Here is a 21,779-nt window from a genome sequence, read left to right as displayed (position 1 = left end):
AGGCTGTTCCCAGCCTCCCAGGAGCTCTGGCTTTTGGTGCAGAAAGCGTTTACCTGCTGCTGCGAACTGGTGCGTGCAGCAATTCAAACCATACCCAGCTGCTGATGGCATTCGCACATGAAACAACAATTACACCACACAGACAAGGGTTGGCATGACCTTGGGTCGGTCGCTATTTAATGCTCAGGTTTGCTTTTGTTTTAGGGGTAAAAAACCAAACAAACAAAAAAAAACACAACACAAAAGCCTTAGGAGTTGCTCAACACGCCAAGTTGTGAAAGGGAAACATGATGAAGTGACTTGAAATCCCCACAGAGAAGCTGCCACGCAAACAGCTCCGGAGTTACCTTTACCCCAACAACTCCACAGTTACCAAGCTACTGGGACCACCACCACCAGCATCTGAACGACCTCCCGGAGGCAGGGGGCTGCCACAACCAAACCAAAGCAGCTCCTGAAAGAAGGGAGCACACAGCTGAAATCCTCTCTCCTTCCTTCTCCGCCCAAGCTGCTTAGGGAAAAGCTTACCGAAGTCAAATGCACCAAAAAACCTCCTCTGATTTTGGGTCCGTCGCTAACTCGCCAAGCTCTCCTAACACCCAGGCTGGGTTAACAGCAGAGCTGGGAAAGAACAACTACCCTTCGTACAAACACGAGCCTTTTCTTAACCTACATAATTCTGCAAAGCCCAAACTAGGGCAGTTATTTTAACAGAGCTGGGGAAGAGCGTATGGACTCCAAACTTTATCTATAAAGAAATAGATTTCTTCTAAACTTCACTGCATCAGCAGTACTGCAAGAGGCTCGCTCCAGTTACATAAACCACCGCATGATCTCCTACAACCAGTTAATGATACAAGACGCTACGTATCCTAGACATTTTAATACTATGTTATGAAAAAAAAAATAAATAAATGCTTGCTCAAACAATGGAAAAAAACCTCCTGAACTTTTCCATCAGCTTCTTGAAGCCTTACTGAAAGGACGTTTGTTCCCGCTGCAGATATTTTTCTCCTGGCAATTAACTGTTCTGCTTTACCTGCACATCAACGGGGCTGCGCGCGGGGAGAGCACATTGCAGCATTCCCTTTGATCACCAGGAATCCTTACGCTACTTTTTTTTAAAAACTAGAAACCCATGACATTTGAGAGAGATTGCAGGTTACAGCCAGGTGCAAACCTGATCTGAGACAGGGTGGGTTTTTGGTTTATTTATTTTTTTTTTTTTTAAATGAGGGTAGATACAGATCACTACTCCAGTGTCACACTGTGTACAAGTCCAATTATTCCAGAAGAGCTTCATCAGAGTAACGACGTGCACAAGCCCTGACCTGAAGACATGCTCAGAAGCACAGCAATCAGGTATTTTGCTGCCATCCAAAGTCAACAGCGGTCCAAAAGGCAGCTGCTGCTTGTACTTTTAAAAGCCTCGCCTGGTCTCTAGTGCTTTGAAACCACTTGTACCACCTTTCGGGTACTCCCTCCACTCTGTCATTTGCTGACAAGGTCAGAGAGTCTCGGCCTCGAAGCCCTGGGTGCCTTTTCAATATTGCCACAAAGAATACAATACTGCGAAGGAAAAAAAAAAAAACCAACAGAAAACCCTGACATACAAAAATACAAAGGAAAAATTATTCCATCCAGAGAATTTGCAAGTGTTGCTTACTAACACCAAAACAAACCCCTGGAGAATAAAGGATTATCTTGACGCACAGCCAAGAAGTTTTCTACGTACGCACAAGATCACAAACCTCAGAGCAGCTCTTGCCGGGGCACAAGTAAAAACAGGCTACATGGAAAAGAAAAAGCATTCTTAGGACAAGGATCACTTGGAAAGCGGAATCATTCGTTAACACGTCCCGTTCTAACAGGAGCCACTCAGCACTGTTGTTCTGGTCCTCACAAACTCAATCTGTCTCCCCGAGATGGAAAACGTCAGCGTAGCAAAAAAAAAAAACTAACCCAGACATTGGAAAAGGAAGACCTACATGACCAGATGGTCCACCCCGCACTGTGCTGCCTGGCCCCCAGCTCACACGAAGCTGTAAAGAAATGCAGTCGGTCCGTATTCGGCAGACTTTACAGACGGGCAGCTTTTGCCTCCTCTGCACTCTAGTCATCACCCACAAGAACTTCTAAACACGGCTATCAAAACGCGGACCACAAACGCAGCAAAAGTTCTCTGCCGAGGAGAACCTGTAGTTCTTCTAAGGAGAAATACTCCGCTCAGCTCTTCTCAAAACTGATGAGTGCATTTTAGCTGGGGAGGGGAAAAAAAAAATGAAAACACAGAGAAGTGACACTTCCTTTCTCAGCTGTCTGTACACACAGAGGCTGTGGTGGGGCAGTGACAATGACGCTGGTTTCGCACTCCTGCAAGCTCTGCAGAACCAGCCCAGCTAGAGCAGCGTACGCCGAACTGAAATCATTTTCCGCGCAAAGTCAGATGCTATCGGAGGATCTGTGGCAGTGCGGGGCACAGAGCAGCCGGTGTGATTACCATACCCCTGCCAGCGCACTCACGCACCAACGTGAACACTTCTTTCCAAGAAACATGGGTGCCCAGGGGCCATTTTCACCTGATTACCTGATAAAAGGATTTAATTCCACTACCCCATCCCGAGCAAAAAACTTAACAGGCAAAAGCCCCGGTGATGTACTCTCTGTACCCAACCAGGAGCACGGAGTGCTCCCTTCTTTCTCTGTCCCACAAAGCCGAAGATGAAAGGACGCCTACGCCAGCCCAATGAGCACCTTCTGCTCTCAGAGCCCCAGCCCAAAGCCACCAGGGAGGGACCGATCCCTGGGAGCAGCCAGGATGGAGCACTGGCAACATCCAGGCTAGAAACAGAAGATTTATTTCACCAGCCAGCGGTCAGGTAGGAAAAATCCCCACCCCAGGACAGCAGCGCGCTCCCCTCTCCCCACTGTGAGGGCAGCACAGGCTGTCACCTCCTCCCTCACCCCGGGGAGGGGACGAGGGACCCAAGGTGGGGTGAGGGGACAGGACTACACCTGGGGTTGAGGACCTCTTGGAGAGCTGAGCCCAGCCCAGCGACACAAAGACAGAGCTGCCGCTCTAAGCGGCCTTATCCCAGACCCACCCTGGAGCCCCCCATCTCTCCCCACAGCTCCCCTGTCGGGATCCTGTCCCAGCCCTTCGTCTTCCTCGCACCTCCCCAGCCTCCCCAGGGATCCCTCGTGACCCCCCACCCCCCAGCCTCCCTCCCCATCCTTCTCCCCACCACTCACTCTCTAAAGATCTTTTAGCCTCGGGGACCCCCTCCTCAAAGACCCCTTCGGACCCTGCTAAAGCCCCAGAAAGCCCTAAGCCCCCTTCCCAGGGCCTCCTTCTCCCTCTCCAAACCCCAGAGACCCCACAAAGCCCACCAGCCCCACCGGCACCTCTGCGCAGAGCCCCTCTCAAACCCCCCCGGGCCCGGAGGATGCCCCAGCCCTCTCCCCCACTCTTCCTGAGCCCGGGGGGCCCACGAATCCCCTCACTAAAGCTCCCTGCCCCCCCCCCCCCAAGCCCCCTCCTCAGTGCACACACCCTGCGGCACTACAGCCCCCAGCCTCTGCCGCCTTCACCCCCCCGCCTCCTGAGGCCGGGAGACGCTCCTCGGAGCCCTCGCACCCCGCAACACCCTCCCCGGAGGCACTTTACCGCCCCGACGCCCCCCCCGCGCCAAGCCCTCTCCTGGGGCCAGGAGACCCTCCCTAGAGCCCCCTCACTCCTCCATCACCCTCCCCGGAGGCACTTTACCGGCCCGAGCCCCGCCCCAGGTCCCCTCCTGGAGCCGGGAGACCCCTCCCGGAGCCCCCTCACTCCTCCAACACCCTTGCGGGAGGCACTTTACTGCCCTAACCCCGTCACCAAGCCCCCTCCTGAGACCGGCAAACCCTCCCTGGAGCCCCCTCACCCCTCCAACACCCTTCCCGGAAACACTTCACCGCCCCAACCCCCCCCAAGCCCCCTCCTGAGACCGGGAGACCCTCCCCGGAGGCACTTCACCGCCCCGACATCCCCCTTTCCAAGCCGCCCGCGGCCCCTCCTCACCGAGCAGCAGCAGCTTCACCTCCTTGGCCGCCTTCTCGCCGTCCTCCCGCAGGTTGCGGTCGATCATCTTACTCCGTTCCACCGCCGCCTTGTCCTCGGCGCTCAGCGTACAACCCATGGCGGCGGCAGGGAGGCCGGCGGCGCGGCCCAGCCGCCGGGAACCGGAGCGAGGAAGGGAACCGGGGTCGGGGAAGGGGGGAGAGGCCGGTGCGGGGCTGCGCCTCTCGCCTCCCTGGGCCCGGGCGGCTCCCTGAGGCGGCGCCGGATATCCGGTATTGCCGGCGCGGGGCACGACGGGAAGTGCAGTCCTCCCGGGAAGGGGCGGTACGCTGGGAGTTGGAGGCGGGACTTCCGCCTCGGTAGAGCGGGGCATGACGGGAGCGAGGCGCGGGGAGCACTTCCGCCTCGATGGAGCGGGGCATGATGGGAGATGTAGTCCCCCACCCGGGGGGCCCCCCTCATGGCTGCACCGGCCCGGCCCGGCGTGCCCTGTCCACCGTCACGAGTCGGGGCTCCGCGGCCCCACGGCGGGACAGGCCTCGGCCCCACGGCTGTGGAGGACGCGAGGGGTGGCCCCAGCTGGTGTCAGCGGGGGGACAGGTACAGGCACCAGGTCCCCAGGGCTGGGGAGGGGGCTGAGGGGGGACGGTAAAATGGAGGGGGCCCAGAAGACCGGGGAGGACGGAGGGGGCCCAGAAGACCGGGGTCCTGTGTACTGGGGCCACACAGGGGTGAGGGGGACCCCCCTCCTGAGGAGCCCCTCCACGCCAGGGCAGGAGGGACCCCCAAAACGTGACACACACAACCCCCCCCACACCGCTCCCACGCTTGTCCCCACCATGAGACAGTTGTGCCCCCCACCTGCTGTCCCCAAACCCGGTGGCCCTTCCCGGGTGGGCATCCCGTGATCCCCCGAGCCCCCCACGGCGGTGGTGAGACACCCCCCCCGCCCCCCCCCCCCAGCCAGGCACTCAGACCAGCTCTGCCCTTGCAGCCATGTTTGCCCCCCACTCCCCGACGCTACAGCTCCGGTTTGGGGGAGGCCACCACCGGCCCGTAGAGCCCGTCCCCCCCGCGCCGCTCCGGCCCTTCGGCCGCGTCCTCATCGATCTGCCCCGGGATACGGAAATCCACAGGCAGCTGGTCCCGTTTGGGGCTGGGGGTGCGAGGCCGGGGTTCGGGGGGACAACCGGTGCCCTGGAGGAACTGAAGGAAGTTCTCCTCGATGGAACCCTCCCGGCTGGGCAACCTCAGGTCCTCCTCGGGGGGCGGCTTGAAGAAACACGTGAGGAGCCGGCCCAGCTCGCCCCGGATCTGCCGGTTGAGGCACCCGTAGAAGAAGGGGTTGGAGGTAAAGCAGAAGTAACCGAGCCAAGTGACCACGGTCTCGGCCGCCGGCCCCACCAAGGGCTGGGCGCTCAGGGCGGTGTAGAGGTGGAAGGAGAAGTAGGGCAACCAGCAGAAGAGGAATTGGCCCCCTACGGCCAGCAGGATGGCGGCCGCTTTGCCCCCTCCGAACGTCCTCTGCGGGGTGGTCCGAGGGGCTCCCGAGGTGGTGACCATGGTGGAGCGGCTGCTGAGCGACTCGGAGCGACGCCGCGGCGTCTCCATCCAGGTGGGGAGGGGGCCGTGGTGCATGGCGGCCACCCGCGCCACCTTGAACATGCTGCAGTAGACCACCACGATGATGAGGAGGGGCAGGAGGAAGTAGAAGGCGGCGAAGAAGACCACGAAGAACTTGCAGTAGGGCCCGCGGCTCCATTGCAAGGAGCAGCCGCGGCCGGCGGGCACTGGCGGGCGGTCGGGGGACAACCAGCCCAGCACGGGGACGAGCGAGGTGGCCACAGCTTTGAGCCAGACGCCGACGAGGACGCAGGCCACCAGCCCCACCGTCATCCTCACCTCGTAGCGCATGGGGTGCACCACGTAGTAGTACCGCTCCACGTTGATGGTGGAGATGGAGAGGATGCACATGCTGATGAAGCAGACGCTGAGGAACAGGTACACGCGGCACATGGCCTCGCCGAAAACCGGGCTGTCGAAGACGGCCGAGCCCGAGAGCATCTCCAGCGGCATCAGGGTGAGGGCGGCCAAGAAGTCCACCAGGCAGAGGTGGAAGACGAAGACGAACTTGCGCAACGCCGGCGTCTTCACGATGACGGTCATGACGGCGGCGTTGCCCACGATGGCCGTCAGGTCGATGAGCAGCATGAAGAAAAGCCCCACCGATTTCGAAGCCACGTCTTTGGGTTTGCCGTCGGCCGTGCCGTTGGGGGGCATGGGGCCCGGGGAGGGCTGGAGCCCCCGTGCCCCCCTAGAGCCGTTCCAGGCCCATGGGGCGGGCAGGGAGGGCTCCATCCTGTGCCGCCGCGCTGGCCCTCACTGGCGCATCGCCCATCCTCAGGGCGGCCAGCGCGGGGTGGCCGGGCATCGCCGGCGGGGGGGGGGGGGGGGGGTGTCACATCCTCGCCCGCCCGCCGCCGGCGCTGGCTGGTGGTCTGGGGGTGGGTGCTGCGGCGGCAGCGGTTCTCAGAGCACCCCAGGGTGCCCCCCAGCCCCGCTCATCGCCCCGCTCCTCGCCGCCGGGCAGCGCCGGGCACCTGCGGGGAACGTAGAGCCGTCAGCGTTCCCTGCAAAAACGGGCAATTCTGGGGCTGAAGCCCCCAAACTCCAATGTTTTCACCCAAAACACCCCAGTGGGATCATTCGCCCTGAGCCTGGGGACTGTGAGCGGACGCAGGGATGGGGGGGGGGGGGTCACTGATGCCCCGGATGCCTGGGTTCACCCATTGCGCTTCCAGGGCCGTGCGTGACCCCCCCCACCCCCACCCCGAGCCCAGCCCCAGGATGGGTGCTGCACCCCCACCCACCCCAATGGGTGCCACCGGCTGCAAAGCGGAGCCCGGGGTGCGGGTGGGGGGCTGGGGGTCACCCCAGAGCCCCCCACCCATGGGTGCTTCCCCAGCAGGGAGGGGGACCCCAGCCCCTGGACCCTCCAGGGGGGGTGGGGCGGTGGTTGCTGATGGAAGGGGGATGCAGGCAGTGGGTTCCCCCTCCCCTGCCCACCGCCACCCCCATCCCCGGCACCCCAGGGCGATGTCGCCGGCTGGGGTGTCCCCTCCCCCCCCACTCCCGGAGGGGTCCCCCGGTCCCCCCCCCGCCAACGGCCGCATCCCTCCCCCCGGGCCCCCCCAAGCATCTCCCCGGTGGGGCAGCTCGGCCGCGGCACCTACCCTGGGGGGTTGCATGGGGCCGAGGGCGGGGGGGCCTGTCCGGGCGGGGGGGGCGGTCCCCGGTCCTGGCGGGGGGGTCCCCGGTGCGGGCGGGGATGCTCGGGGCCGGGCCGGGGCCGGAGCCGCTGCGGCGAGGGATGCTCGGTACCGCCCGGCTGCTGGGTCCTAACGCCTCCCGCCAGCGCGGCGGTACCCCGGGCACGGCCCCCCCCTTCCCCCCCCGGACCCCGCAGCGGGACCCCGGGGATGGTGGTGGCGGGGGGAGCTGGAGCGCGGCTTCACCCCCGCGGGATCGGGGATGGAGGGTGGGTGTCCTCCCCCCAGTCCCCTCCCCGCGCATCGCTTCGGGCCTCAGTTTCCCCCGTCGCCCCCCAAAGGGGGTGGGAAGGGGAACTGGGGAGGGCCGGTGGGGAACTGGGAGGGAGAAGCCCCTTGGGGGCCTTGGGGTGGGGAGGCAAAGGGGGGGCTCGAGGAGAGGGGGGGGTCACAGCGCGGGAGGCACCCTGGGGTGGGGGGGTGGTGGGAAGGAGGGGACGGGGGCAGGTCCACAGTGGAGGGCACAGAGTGGGGATGGGGACCGGGGTAGGGGGGGGACGCACAGGGCCCGGGGGGGGTGGGCTGCAGAGGTCCCCAGCTCTGCCCACCCCCGGCCCAGTGCCCCTTCCCTTCCTCCCAGTTCAGCAATGGAGCAACTGGGATCGGCGCAGTGCCACCCCCGCTTTCCTTGCCACGCTCCGTGCCTCAGTTTCCCCAGGGCACGGCCGTTAGTTTGCAAGGGGGATCCCCATCGCCCCCAAAAAGCCTGCACAGGCTGCGAACTTCCTCCCGGCAGTGCCCTGGCCCCCTTCCCATGGGTGCCTGAGGTCCCGAGCGGGGCCCGTCCCCGGGGCCGGTGCGCAGCGGGTGGCAAGCGGTCGGCGGGCGAGGCTGGCCACGCGTGTCCCTGCCGCAGGCCCCGCGCGTCACGTGCCCATTGCTAGGTTACGAGGACCCAAAAATAAATCCATCCAAACCAGATTAGAAACGCGGGACCTCGGATGAACCAGCATCGTCGTACCGGGGCCCGGCGACGGCCGCCGGTGGCTCCCCGGTCATCGCGGGCACCGGTCATGGTGGCATGCAGTCACCCGGTCAACAAGAGGGTTGGGGACCCGCGGGGGCACCCATCCTGCCCTGCGACCCCCCCGCCTGCCCTGGGTCCGTCCCCTGTGGCAGTGCCGGGATCAATCCCGCACCCCAGGATGGGGGAAAGTCCTGGGCCCACCCTTTTTGTCCTGGTAACGTGGGGGTGCACCAAAAGCCAGGGGGGCACCGTAACCTGGGTGCCCACCCCACCCTGGGTGCCTGCTCTCCCCTGGGTGCTCCTCCTTCCTCGGGTGCCCACCCCCCCCCGGGTGCCCTCCTTTCCCCGGGTGCCCACCTTCACTAGGTGCCCATCCCACCCCTGGTGCCCACCCTTCCCTGGGTGCCCCCATTTCCCTGGGTGCCCCCCAATCTGGGTGCCCACCCCAACCTCGTTGCCCACGATTCCCTGGACGCCCACCCTTCCCTGAGTGCCCACCCCACCCTTGGTCCCCACCCCAACCTCGGCGCCCACCCTACCAGGCACCCTTCCCCTAGGCTGCCCACCCTACCTCGAGTGCCCACCCTGGCATGGGTCCCCACCTTTCCCTGGGTGCCCACCCCAATATGGGTGCCCCCCCAACCCTTCAGTAGGTGCCAAACCACCCTCGGTGCTCACCCTTCGCATGGTGCCCACCTTTCCCTTGGTACCCCCCCCCCCCCCTCAATGGGGGTGCCCATGCCAACCTGGGTGCTCATCCTTCCCTGGGTGCCCACCACAACCTGGCTGCCCACCCCAACCTTGGTGTCCACCCTACCTGGCACCCTTCCCTGGGTGCCCACCCTACCTTGAGCGCCCACCCCAAGCTGGGTGCCCTCCTTTCCCAGGTTGCCAACCCTTCCCTGGGTGCCCACCCCACCCTGGATGCCCACCTTTCCCTGGGTGCCCACCTTCACTAGGTGCTCACCCTTCCTTGGGTGCCCACCTTTCCCTGGGTGCCCACCTTCACTAGGTGCTCACCCTTCCTTGGGTGCCCACCTTTCCCTGGGTGCCCACCTTCACTAGGTGCTCACCCTTCCTTGGGTGCCCACCTTTCCCTGGGTGCCCACCTTCACTAGGTGCTCACCCTTCCTTGGGTGCCCACCTTTCCCTGGGTGCCCACCTTCACTAGGTGCTCACCCTTCCTTGGGTGCCCACCTTTCCCTGGGTTCCCCCCCAACCTGGGTGCCCACCCCAACCTCGATGCCCCCTGTTCCCTAGAGTGGGCACCTCACCCTTGGTGCCTACTCCAACCTGGGTGCCCACCCTCCCCTGGGTCCTCATCCTTCGCTGGGTGCCCGCCCCATACTTGGCGCCCACCCTACCTGGCACCCTTCGCTGTGTGCCCACCCTACCTTGAGCGCCCACCCCAATCTGGGTGCTCATCCTTCCCCAGGTGCCCACCTTCCCCGGGTGCCCCCCCATTCTTGGTCCCCATCCCCCCCTGGGTGCCCTCCTTTCCCTTGACGCCTACTCTTCCCTGGGCGCCCACCCCAACCTGGGTGCCCCCCCTACCTGGCACCCTTCCCTAGGTTGCCCACCCGACCTTGAGTACCCACCCCTACGTGGGTGCCCACCTTTTCCTGGGTGCCCCCCCAATCTGGGTGCCTCCTCCAACCTTGGGGCCCACTATTCCCTGGGCACCCGTCCTTCCCTGGGTGACCCCCCCCCCGCCCCCCCAAATCTGGGTGCCCACCCCAACCTCGGTGCCCACTGTCCCCTGGGTGCCCACCTACCTGGCACCCTTCCTTAGGTTGCCCCCCCCTCCCTTGGGTGCCCACCCCACCCCAAGCTCACACCCACCGGCCGCTGCCCCCTCCCTCCCTCATCCCGGCACAGACAGGGGCTCAGCCATGCTGCCCCCCCCCCTTCCCCGCCCCCAGCACCCCACTCTTTCAGGGGGTGTCCTGTGCTGAGGAGGTGCAGAGCCACCCACCAGCACCCACGGAGCCAGGGGGGGACCCAGCACCGCTCCCCCGCTCCGGGTGGCCGAAATTGGGAGCGGGAGGCGGCGGCGGGGGGGGGGGGGTGGTGGTCTCTGCACCCCTTCTCCCCTGGCACATGGGGTGCATCGTGAGAATTGGAGGGGGGGGGCGGGCAGGGAGGGCTGAGGGGTTTTATTCCCTGGGGAAACTGAGGCAGGGAGCCAAGGCTGCTCCGGCCCAGCCGGTGCCAGCGCCAGCGCGGGCAGATTTATGGCTCTGCTGGTTCCTGCCACCGGAGCATCAATAATTCAGGGCCCGGGTGGCTGCGCCCGCCACAGCGCAGCCACCCGCCAACTCCTCCTGTCCCCCCCCCCGCCACCCTGCCACCCTGCAGCCACGGGGAGACACCCACCCCACCCCCCCGCCCACCCTCAAGGGCACCCCCAGCCCCTTTGCCCCAGCACTGGGCACCCTCCCCGGCACCCACACCATGCGGGCTCCCCCAAAACGGGGGGGGGGGGGTCAGGGCTCTCTTGTGCAGCCTCCAGACCTGGATCGCCCCCCCCCCCCCCCCCAGCTCCTCCCAGGGAGGTCCTGCCCCCCCCAAAAAAGGGGCCGGCTGCTGGGCCCCCACCCTACAGCCCACCCAGATCCCCAGGGGACCCGGCATGGTGGGTGCTGGGGGGCAGGGGACTGCCTTGGCATTGTGGGGCTTATGGTGCCCCGACACCCTGGTGCGCCTGGCACCCCATCGCCCTGGCACTCCAGTCCCCAAGCACCCCACTCTCCCAGCACCCTGGCACCCCAACAGCCTAAAATCCCAGTACTCCAGCACCCTGGCACCCTGGCATACCAGCACCCTATAACCCTGGCAGCCCAGAAGCCCAGCACCGTGGCACCCCATCACCCTGGCACTCCTGCACCACAACACCCCGACACCCCAGTACCTCGGCACCCACCACCCTCAGACTGCTGGCACCCCAGAATCCTGCCACCCCAGCATCCCGGTCCCCAAGCACCCCACTCTCCCAGCACCCTGGCACCCCAACAACCTAAAATCCCAGTACCCCAGCACCCTGGCACCCTGGCATACCAGCACCCTACAGCCCTGGCAGCCTGGCAGCCCGGCACTGTGGCACCCCAGCACCCTGGCACCCCAGTCCCCAAGCACCCCACTCTCCCAGCACCCCAGCACCCCAGTACCTCAGCACCCACCACCCTCAGACTGCTGGCACCCCAGAATCCTGCCACCCCAGCATCCCGGTCCCCAAGCACCCCACTCTCCCAGCACCCTGGCACCCCAACAACCTAAAATCCCAGTACCCCAGCACCCTGGCACCCTGGCATACCAGCACCCTATAGCCCTGGCAGCCCAGCAGCCCAGCACCATGGCACCCCATCACCCTGGCACCCCAGTCCCCAAGCACCCCACTCTCCCAGCACCCCAGCACCCCAGCACCCCAATACCTCAGCACCCACCACACTCAGACTGCTGGCACCCCATCATGCTGGCACCCAGCGTCCCCGGTCCCACTCTCCCAGCGCCCTGGCACCCCAACAACCTAACAGCACCCTGGCACCCCAGCACCTCGGCACCCTGGCACCCTGGCATACCAGCACCCTATAGCCCTGGCAGCCCAGCAGCCTGGCATCCTGGCACCCCGGCACCCCAATACCTCGGCACCCACCAAGCTGAGCCTGCTGGCACCCCATCACCCTGGCACCCCAGTCCCCAAGCACCCCACTCTCCCATCACCCTGGCACCCCAGTACCTCGGCACCCACCAAGCTGAGGCTGCTGGCACCCCATCATGCCATGCCATGCTGGGGTGCTGGGGTACGGGTATCCCAGTTGCTGGGGTGCCGGGATGCAGGGGTAGAGGTACTCCAGGGTGCCGGGCTTCGGGGTGCCGGGGTAGAGGGGTATGGGTACCCCAGGGTGCTGGGGTGCTCAGTACCAGGGCGCCACAGCGCCGTGGTGCCGTGATGCCACGGTACCGGGCTGCTGCGTTGCCAGGGTCATGGGTGCTGGTATGCCAGGGTGCCGACGTACTGGAGTTGTGGTGCTGGGGTGCCAAGATAATGGGTACTGGGGTGCCAGGGTGCTGGGGTACTGGGATTTTAGGTTGTTGGGGTGCCAGGGTGCTGGGAGAGTGGGGTGCTTGGGGACCGGGATGCTGGGGTTACCAGGACGCTGGGGTGACAGCAGGCTCAGCTTGGTGGGTGCTGAGGTATCAGGGTGCCAGGGTGCCAGGGTGATGGGCTGCCAGGGTTATAGGGTGATGGTATGCCAGGGTGCCAGGGTGCCGAGGTGCTGGGGTGCCAGGGTGCTGTTAGGTTGTTGGGGTGCCAGGGCGCTGGGAGAGTGGGGTGCTTGGGGACCGGGACGCTGGGTGCCAGCATGATGGGGTGCCAGCAGTCTGAGGGTGGTGGGTGCTGAGGTTCTGGGGTGCTGGGGTGCTGGGAGAGTGGGGTGCTTGGGGACTGGGGTGCCAGGGTGATGGGGTGCCACAGTGCCGGGCTGCCGGGCTACCAGGGTTATAGGGTGCTGGTATGCCAGGGTGCCAGGGTGCTGGGGTACTGGGATTTTAGGTTGTTGGGGTGCCAGGGTGCTGGGAGAGTGGGGTGCTTGGGGACCGGGACGCTGGGTGCCAGCATGATGGGGTGCCAGCAGTCTGAGGGTGGTGGGTGCTGAGGTACTGGGGTGCCGGGGTGCCGGGAGAGTGGGGTGCTTGGGGACTGGGGTGCCAGGGCGATGGGGTGCCAGGCGCAGCGGTGTGTCGTGTGTGCGCAAGCGCGCGCGCGTGTGTGTGTGTGTGGCTGGCTGGGGGGCGGGGGGGGGGCACACAGGCGTGCACATGTATGGTGGACGCATCCCTGTGTGCGCCCACGTATGAGAACCCGGCGTGTTTGCGCACGCCTGCAATCGGGGCCTGCACGCATGGGTACCCGGTGCACGCGTGTGTGCACGTGTCCCCAGCGCGTGTGTGTGCGTGCGCACGTGCTCAGCCGTGTGCGTGCCCGCGTGTCCCTGTGTGCGGGCTGCCACGCGTGTGCCCCCGTGTAGCCCTGTGCGTGCCCGCATGTCCGTGCCGCGGGCTGCCACGCGTGTGCCCCCGTGTAGCCGTGTGCGTGCCCGCGTGTCCGTGCCGCGGGCTGCCACGCGTGTGCCCCCGTGTAGCCGTGTGTGTGTCCGCGTGTCCGTGCCGCGGGCTGCCACGCGTGTGCCCCCGTGTAGCCGTGTGCGTGCCCGCGTGTCCGTGCCGCGGGCTGCCACGCGTGTGCCCCCGTGTAGCTGTGTGCGTGCCCGCGTGTCCGTGCCGCGGGCTGCCACGCGTGTGCCCCCATGTAGCCGTGTGCGTGCCCGCGTGTCCGTGCCGCGGGCTGCCACGCGTGTGCCCCCGTGTAGCCGTGTGCGTGCCCGCGTGTCCGTGCCGCGGGCTGCCATGCGTCTGCAGCCTGGCAGCGGCCCCAGTCCTGCCCAGCTTGCCAACGGGGGCTGTGTCGCTCCCCCCAGGATGCCTGCGTGTGTCCCCCCGGGTCCCCACCGCGGTGACACGAGGACGAGGACACCCAGAGCCCACTGGTGGGCCGGGGAGGTCAGGGTGCGGGTGCCCCCAGCCAGGGCACCCCCACTGTGGGGCAGGGGGGGGGTGTCCGGGTGCTGGGCAGGGATTAGCTCCCGGATTAAAGCAGAGAAATTGAGGACGATCAAAGGACAAAATTCCCCGTCACCGGCCCAGCAGCCGGGGGGGGGGGACGACACGATGGCAGTGAGGGGGGGACACCACAGGGTGACACCCAGCACGGGTGCGGGGAGGAGCCGGGGGGGGACACACACGGGGCGAGGGGCACCCTGGGGACACCCTGCTGTGTGTTGCGGGGGGGTGTGTGTGTGTGTGGGAGTCCCCTTTAATTGCTGCCCCCCCATCCCCCCCCCCAGTAAAAAGCTGCATCACGGCAGCGCGGTTTCTTCCGGTTCCTTTCCCTCTAATTTTGGACCCAAAAAACCGACACCAATGTTTTGCATCTAAAAATACACGCGGGAGGCAGCCACAAGGCCACGCGTCAGTCCCGGTGGGGGGGGGCCACGGGGCACCCGGCCTGGCGTGGGAGGAGGCACCCAGGGGTGCCCCTCGGCAGGGACCAGGGGCAGGATGCGACCCCTCCATCCTGGGACGGGGGGGTGGCATTGGGATGGGGCCAGTACCGGGGAATTCGGGCTGGAACAGGGGATGTGGGCCAGCGCCATGGGGTGGGGGCCAGCGCCATGGGCTGGGGGCCAGTGCCGTGGGGTGGGGGCCGGCATGGTGGGACGTGGGCCAGTAGCAGCACAACAGGATGGGGCAGGATGGGGCAGCACAGAGGGATTTGGGGTGGGGATGGGGTTGGGATTGGGGATGGGGATGAGGACTGAGACGGGGACAGGGATGGGATGGGATGGGGATAGGGATAGGGTAGGGTAGGATAGAGGCAGGGATGGGATGAGGATGGGGATGGGATGGGATGGGAATGGGGATGGGGATGGGGATGAGGATGCAGATGGGAATAAATGGGATGGGATAGGGATGGGAATGAGGATGGGGATGGGATGGGGCTGAGGATGGGAATAAATGGGATGGGATAGGGATGGGGATGGGGATGAGAATGGGGATGAGAATGGGGATGGGAATAGATGGGATGGGGAAGGGGATGGGGATGAAGATGGAGACGGGATGGGGATGGGGTGAGGATGGGGATGGGGATGGGGATGAGGATGGGAATGGGATGGGGATGGGGATGGGATGGGGATGGGGATGAGGATGGGAATGGGATGGGATGAGGATGGGAATGGGATGGGAATGGGAAGAGATGGGATGGGGATGAAGATGGAGTTGGGGATGGGTTGAGGATGGGGATGGGATGAGAATGGGGATGGGGATGAGGATGGGGATGGGATGAGGATAGGGATGGGTTGGGGATGAGGATGAGAATAAATGGGATGGGATAGGGATGGGGATGAGAATGGGGATGGGAATAGATGGGATGGGGAAGGGGGTGGGGATGAAGATGGAGACGGGATGGGGATGGGATGAGGATGGGGATGGGGATGAGGATGGGAATGGGATGGGATGGGGATGGGGATGGGGATGGGATGGGATGGGATGGGATGGGATGGGGATGAGGATGGGGATGGGGATGGGGATGAAGATGGGAATGGGATGGGATGAGGATGGGAATGGGATGGGAATGGAAATAGATGGGATGGGGGTGAAGATGGAGATGGGGATGGGTTGAGGATGGGGATGGGATGGGAATGGGGATGGGGATGAGGATGGGGATGGGATGAGGATGGGGATGGGATGGGGATGAGGATGGGAATAAATGGGATGGGATAGGGATGGGGATGAGAATGGGGATGGGAATAGACGGGATGGGGAAGGGGATGGGGATGAGGATGGGGATGGGATGGGATGGGGATGGGGATGGGAATGGGATGGGATGGGGATGGGGATGGGATGGGATGGGATGGGGATGAAGATGGAGATGGGGGTGGGTCGAGGATGGGGATGAGGATGAAGATGGAGATGGGACGGGGGTGATGGGGATGTGGACGGTGAGGGGGCTGACCCGGTGGGGGTGATGCCGGCGGGGGGGGGGTGTGTGTGCTCCTCGGGGGGGCGTCTCACCCAGGGGCGCTGCACGGCCCGGGAGGGGTTAAGCGGGCGCTGCCGCCATTGGTGGCGGGCGGCGCGGCGGCAGCCAACGGGGACGGGCCGTGCACGGGGTGCGCCGGGGCCGCCCCCCGACCCGGCCGGGGCCGCGCTGCGGGAACGGACCGACCGCCGCGGCCGCCGCGGCTCCGCTCGGTTCCGCTCGGATCGGTTCGGCTCGGCTCGGTTCGGCTGCGCTCGGCTCGGTTCGGCTCCGCTCGGATAGATTCGGCTCCGCTCGGCTCCCTTCGGCTCGGCCCGGCCCGACTCGGCTCCGCTCCGTTCGACCCCGCTCGTCTCGGCTCGGTTCGGCCCGGCCCCGCTCGGCTCCCTTCGGCCTCGCTCGGCCCCTCTCGGCTCCGTTCGGCTCTGTTCGGCCCGGTTCGGCTCGGTTCGGCCCCGCTCGGCCTCCCCGGTCCGCCTTCCTCCGCACCGACCCCGGTACCAGGCCCCGGTAACGCCCCGGGAAGCGGCGGCGGCGGGGGGGGCGGGTTGGTTTGGAGCATCCTCCCGCGGGCCCCGTCCGCAGCGGGGCCGGGACCGGGGGGGCCGCGGGGAACCGGGGGGAACCGGGGGGGACCGGGGGGGCCCGGGCCGCCTTCGCAGCGCGGGGGGAGCGGGGCTGCGGCGGGGGGAGCCCCCGGGAGGGCCGTCACCCGGGTGGGCAGCGACCCACCGGCAGCCGCCACAGCGGGTGACAAAGCCACCCCGCGCCGCGACAGCGGGTGAGGAGCGAGCCCGCTGCGCGCTGTGACAACCGGTGGCCAAAGCCACCCCACGCTGGGACACTGGGTGGCCAAAGCCACTCCACGCTGTGACAGCCGGTGGCCAAAGCCACCCCGCGCTGGGACACTGGGTGGCCAAAGCCACCCCGCGCTGGGACACTGGGTGGCCATAGCCACCTCTCGGCGTGGCGCCAGAGGCAGGCAGTGAGCTGGGTGACACCGGGTGGCCAAAGCCACCCCGTGGCGCATGCTGTGACATTGGGTGACGGAGCCACCCCGCGCTGTGACACCCGGTGACCGAAGTCCCTCCGTGGTGCTCGCTGTTGACACTGGGTGACCAAAGCCACCCCCGCGCTGTGGCACTGGGTGAGCAGCGAGATCGGTGCACGCCGTAAGGCTGGGTGATCAAAGCCACCCCATAGCATCTGCTGTCACACTGGGTGACAACGCCACCCCACGCTGTGATACCGAGTGAGCGGCAAGCCTGGTACATGCTGTGACGCTGGGTGACCAAAGCCACTCCTAACTGTGACACCAGTGAGCAGCAAGCCTGGTGCACACCGTGACACCGGGTGACCAAAGCCACCCCACACGGTGACACCAGGCGAGCAGCTAGCCATGACACCGGGTGGCCAAAGCCACCCCATAGCACGTCCTGGGACACCTGATTTACAAAGCCACCCTGTGCTGTGACACCGGGTGACCAAGCCACTCTGTGCTGTGACACCAGGCAAGCAGCTAGCCTGCCACATGCTGTGACACCGGGTGACCGAAGCCACCCCACTGCAAAATCAGGTGACCAAGCCACCCTGCTCTGTGACACCAGGCGAGCAGCTAGCCCGGTGCATGCCGTGACACCGGGTGGCCAAAGCCACCCCATAGCACGTCCTGGGACACCCGAGTGACAAAGCCACCCTGTGCCGTGACACTGGGTGAGCAGCTAGCCCTGTGCGTGCCGTGACACCGAGTGGCCAAAGCCGCTCTGTGCCGTGACACCAGGCGAGCAGCTAGCCTGCCACACGCTGTGACACCGGGTGACAAAGCCACCCAGCTGTGTGACACCAGACGAGCAGCTAGCCCGGTGCATGCCGTGACGCCGGGTGGCCAAAGCCACTCTGTCCTACCCTGGCACGTGCTGTGACACCGGCGTGACAAAGCCACCCCACTCTGCCACACCGGGTGACCAAAGCCACCCAGACTAAGCCACCCCCCTGCACGGCGGGCTGGGGGTCGTGGCCACGCCGCTGCCCCGTCCCCAGCGCCCGCGCGACGCCGCGGGGCAGGGGGCGGCCATGGAGGGCGTTGGGGTGGCGCTGGCGTGGCTGCTGCTGGCGCTGCTGTCCCCCTGGGGAGCGGCGGGCGCCAGCTGCCCCCCGCGCTGCGTCTGCGCCTCCAACATCCTGAGCTGCTCGCAGGCGGTGCTGAGCGCCGTGCCGGCCCCTCTGCCCCGCTTCACCGCCGTCCTGGACCTCAGCCACAACAACGTCACCCGCCTGCGCGCCGACTGGGCGCCGGGGCGCCTGGCCCACCTCCACGCCTTGCTCCTCAGCCACAACGGGCTCTCCTTCGTCTCCACCGAAGCCTTCGCCCACGTTCCCCACCTCCGGCACCTGGACCTTTCCTCCAACCGCCTGCGGGCGCTGGAGGAGAACCTCTTCAGCGACCTGGCCGAGCTGGAGGTCCTCCTGCTCTACAACAACGAGATCTCCTCCGTGGACCGCACCGCTTTCGAGAACCTCGCCCGCCTCCGCAAGCTCTACCTGGGCCAGAACCGCATCGCCCGCTTCCCGCTGGAGCTGCTGCGGGACGGCAGCCGCTTGCCCCAGCTCGCCCTCCTCGACCTCTCGGCCAACCGCCTCCGCAGCTTGCCCGTGGGCGAGCTGCAGGCCCTGCCCGCCTGGCTGCGCGACCGCCTCTACCTGCACGGCAACCCCTTGGCCTGCGACTGCCCCCTCTTCCAGCTGGTGGCCCGCGGCCGCCGCCGCCGGTTGAGCGCCGTGATGGATTTCCAGGAGGAATTACGGTGCCTGCTGCCCGCCGCCCAGGCGCCCGTCGGCATCCTCGCCCTGGCCGGCCGGCAACCCCTCAACTGCAGCGAGGCGCGAGAAGCAGTGCTGGAAGGCCACCTGGGTGACACCGTCACCCTCAGTTGCGACACCCGGTTGCGGGGGGTGCGTAGCCGGCACTGGGTGACGCCGGGAGGCGAGCGGGTGCTGGAAGAAGGGGGGAACGGCAGCGCCGCTCTCCTGGCCAACGGCAGCCTGCAGCTGCGGGCGCTGCGCCCCGAGGACGCCGGCACCTACGCCTGTTGGGTGGCGGGTCCCCTCCTCAACGAGACCCTTTACGTGGAGCTGCTGGTGCACAACTTCACCCTGCACGGTCCCCACGACACCCTCAACACCGCCTACACCACGCTGGTGGGCTGCATCCTCAGCGTGGTGCTGGTCCTCATCTACCTGTACCTCACCCCCTGCCGCTGCTGCTGCTGCCGCGGCGCCGAGAAGCCGCCGGCTCCCCGCGACGACAGCATCAACTCCTCCGTCCTCAGCGCCACCCCCAACCACGCCGCCGGCGTCCCCGGGGAACCTTGTCGATCCCATTCGGCTTCCGCCACCGGTCCCGGGCAGAACGGCAGGTTTAAAGTAGGGGGGACCCCCCAGCCGCCCCCCCGGCACGGCCCCAAGGCACAGAGGAAGGTGTCGGATCCGGACTCGGTCAGCTCTGTCTTCTCCGACACCCCCATCGTGGTGTAAAGCCGGGGAGGACATCGTGGGGACTGTCCCCAGGGACACCCCGTCCCCACCACCGCTGGGACCTGGCCCTGATCTTCTCTGACCCCCCCCGCCATCGTGGCGTAAGGGGAGGGGGACATTGTGGGGACGGTCCCCAGGGACGCCCTGTCCCCCCCACCGCTGGGACCTGGCCCTGATCTTCTCTGACCCCCCCCGCCATCGTGGCGTAAGGGGAGGGGGACATTGTGGGGACGGTCCCCAGGGACGTCCTGTCCCCCCCACCGCTGGGACCTGGCCCTGAGCTTCCCCGACACCCCCCTTGTGGAATAAGGAGGTGGGGGGGACATCGTGGGGACTGTCCCCAGGGACACCCGGTCCCCACCACCGCTGGGACCTGGCCCTGATCTTCGCCGACACCCCCATCGTGGTGTAATGTGTGTGGGGGGGACATTGCGGCGACAGTCTCCAGGGACACCCCATCCCCCCCGCCGCTGGGACCTGGCCCTGAGCTTCTCCAACCCCCGCCTTGTGGAATAAGGAGGGGGGGGGACATCGTGGGGACAGTCCCCAGGGACACCCCGTCCCCACCACCGCTGGGACCAGACCCCGATGGATGCACTGCGGGGGGGGGGGGGGGGGAGGGGGGGCAGCCTGGACCCCCACCGCCATGTCCCCAGCTTGGGGAGGGGGACACACGCCATCCCCCCCCCCAGCATCGCTGCCGCCAAGGTCACTGCCACCGTGGGACCGCCAGGGACAATGGGGCTCCCGTGGGGACAGTGTGGCCACAGAGCTGGGGGGGGCGGGGGGGGGTGGGGCACTGCAGGACCACGGGTGACAGTGCCCGGGATGGATCAGCGGGTGCCCCCCCCCAGGGACGGCAGCACCGGGGGCACCCAGAGGCTGCGGCACTGGGTGGGGGGGGTCCTGCTTTGGCAGGACAGCCGCCCCCCTCCCCATGGCGCTGGCCCCCCCCTTGCTCCCCCCCTTCCCCGGCATGCGTATCGCGAAGCATGAGTCCCACCGGGGAGCATGCGCCCCCCCCACGGGCCAGCGCTCGGCGGGGGGGGGGACGGACACGAGTGGCATGTCACCTCCTGGGGGGACCCATGGGGTGCAACCCCCTCCCCCCCCCACCCTCCTGGCCCCCCCCCATGCAACCCACAGCCTCAAGCAGAGCCCCCCCACCCCGCAGGGAACGAGACCCCGGCGGCTCCAGCACCCTAAACGGCGGTACCCCCCCGCACCCCCCCCGGCCCTGCGCCCCCGCAGCCCAACCTGCGTCTCCCACGTTACCCCCCCCCCACCCCAACCCTGGGCCGTGTCCCCCCCCCGCGCTGGCAGCTGCCCGCTGATGCCTTGGCCAAAATAAATGTGTTTCCCCATTGTGGCTGCGCAGCCGTTTTCGGGGTGCTAAAAGGGCCCCCCCCCCCCCATGATGGGGGCTCCTCGCTGGGGGGGGGGGGGGGGGAGGTTGGGGACAGGGACAGGGACAATGCCACCACCCCATGGGACCCTCCCTGGGACGAGGGGTCGAGCTGAGCCTGGGCCCTTTCTGCCACCCCGGCCCCCATTTGGGGTGGGGGTGCACGGGGGGGCTGGGGGGGGGAAGAGGTTAGGCGAGGGGGGGGGGGTTGGTGTCACCCTGGTCACCCCCCGGTGTGCCCACCCGACCCTGTCCCCATCGGGCTGTGCTGGGAGGGGGGCTCCTGGGGACACCCCCATCCCCATGGGGGGGGCTCCTGGGACACCTCTGTCCCCTCGGGGGCTTCTGGGGACACCCCCATCCCTGTCCCCGTGGGGGGGGCTCCTGGGGACACCCCCATCCCTGTCCCTGTGGGGGGGCTCCTGGGACACCTCTGCCCCTGTTGGGGGGCTCCTGGGGACACCCCCCCTCCCTGTCCCCGTGGGGGGAGCCGGGGACACCTCTGTCCCCTCGGGGGCTCCTGGGGACACCCCCATCCCTGTCCCCGTGGGGGGGCTCCTGGGACACCCCCATCCCTGTCCCCGTGGGGGGCTCCTGGGACACCTCAGTCCCCTTGGGGGCTCCTGGGGACGTCCCCTGTCCCTGTTGTCCTCCCTGGGGACACCCCGTGCCCCCCCCCCAGGGCTCCTGGGGACACCCCACTGTCCCCAGCCACCACAAGGACCTCCCCTCCCCCCCAGGACACAAACCCCCCCCCCAACACACCCCCCCCCACACACACACACCTGCAACACCTGGCTTTTTTTTTTTTTTTCTTTTCTTTTCTTTTCTTTTTTTTTTTTTAAAAAAAAAAAAAAAAAAGAAACCAAAAAAAAAATACCAGC

The 21,779-nt window shown here is 66.4% G+C and overlaps 3 protein-coding genes across 4 annotated transcripts in view; 1 reads left to right on the top strand and 2 right to left on the bottom strand.

Moving 5' to 3' along the window:
• GNAI3 (G protein subunit alpha i3) overlaps positions 1-4,341 on the bottom strand; it is a 38,003-nt gene extending 33,662 nt beyond the window's left edge. The window contains exon 1 of the mRNA XM_074564751.1: positions 4,061-4,341. Coding sequence (XP_074420852.1) covers positions 4,061-4,178 — 118 coding nt within the window. The 5' untranslated portion in view covers positions 4,179-4,341. The remainder of the gene's footprint in view (positions 1-4,060) is intronic.
• Positions 4,342-5,048: 707 nt separating this feature from the next.
• Positions 5,049-7,691, bottom strand: GPR61 (G protein-coupled receptor 61). Of its 2 annotated transcripts, none has more exons than XM_074564311.1 (2): positions 7,294-7,691; positions 5,049-6,690 (listed from the first exon to the last, which is right to left on the bottom strand). In XM_074564311.1, the coding sequence occupies exon 2, from the start codon at positions 6,416-6,418 to the stop codon at positions 5,081-5,083; it is 1,338 nt and encodes a 445-aa protein (XP_074420412.1). In that variant the 5' UTR covers positions 6,419-6,690; positions 7,294-7,691; the 3' UTR covers positions 5,049-5,080. The 2 variants fall into 2 exon arrangements, with proteins under 2 accessions (XP_074420412.1, XP_074420413.1); XM_074564312.1 differs by having other exon boundaries at positions 5,049-6,660.
• A 10,334-nt stretch (positions 7,692-18,025) lies between these two features.
• Positions 18,026-20,853, top strand: AMIGO1 (adhesion molecule with Ig like domain 1). The gene has a single exon (XM_074564465.1). The coding sequence runs from the start codon at positions 18,030-18,032 to the stop codon at positions 19,488-19,490; it is 1,461 nt and encodes a 486-aa protein (XP_074420566.1). The 5' UTR covers positions 18,026-18,029; the 3' UTR covers positions 19,491-20,853.
• The last annotated feature ends 926 nt before the right edge of the window (positions 20,854-21,779 follow it).

The sequence above is a fragment of the Larus michahellis genome, chromosome 21, assembly GCF_964199755.1.
Source record: "Larus michahellis chromosome 21, bLarMic1.1, whole genome shotgun sequence".
NCBI lineage: Eukaryota > Metazoa > Chordata > Aves > Charadriiformes > Laridae > Larus > Larus michahellis.
The sequence above is the reverse complement of the archived record's forward strand: the minus strand, read 5'-3'. Positions and strand labels throughout refer to the sequence as shown.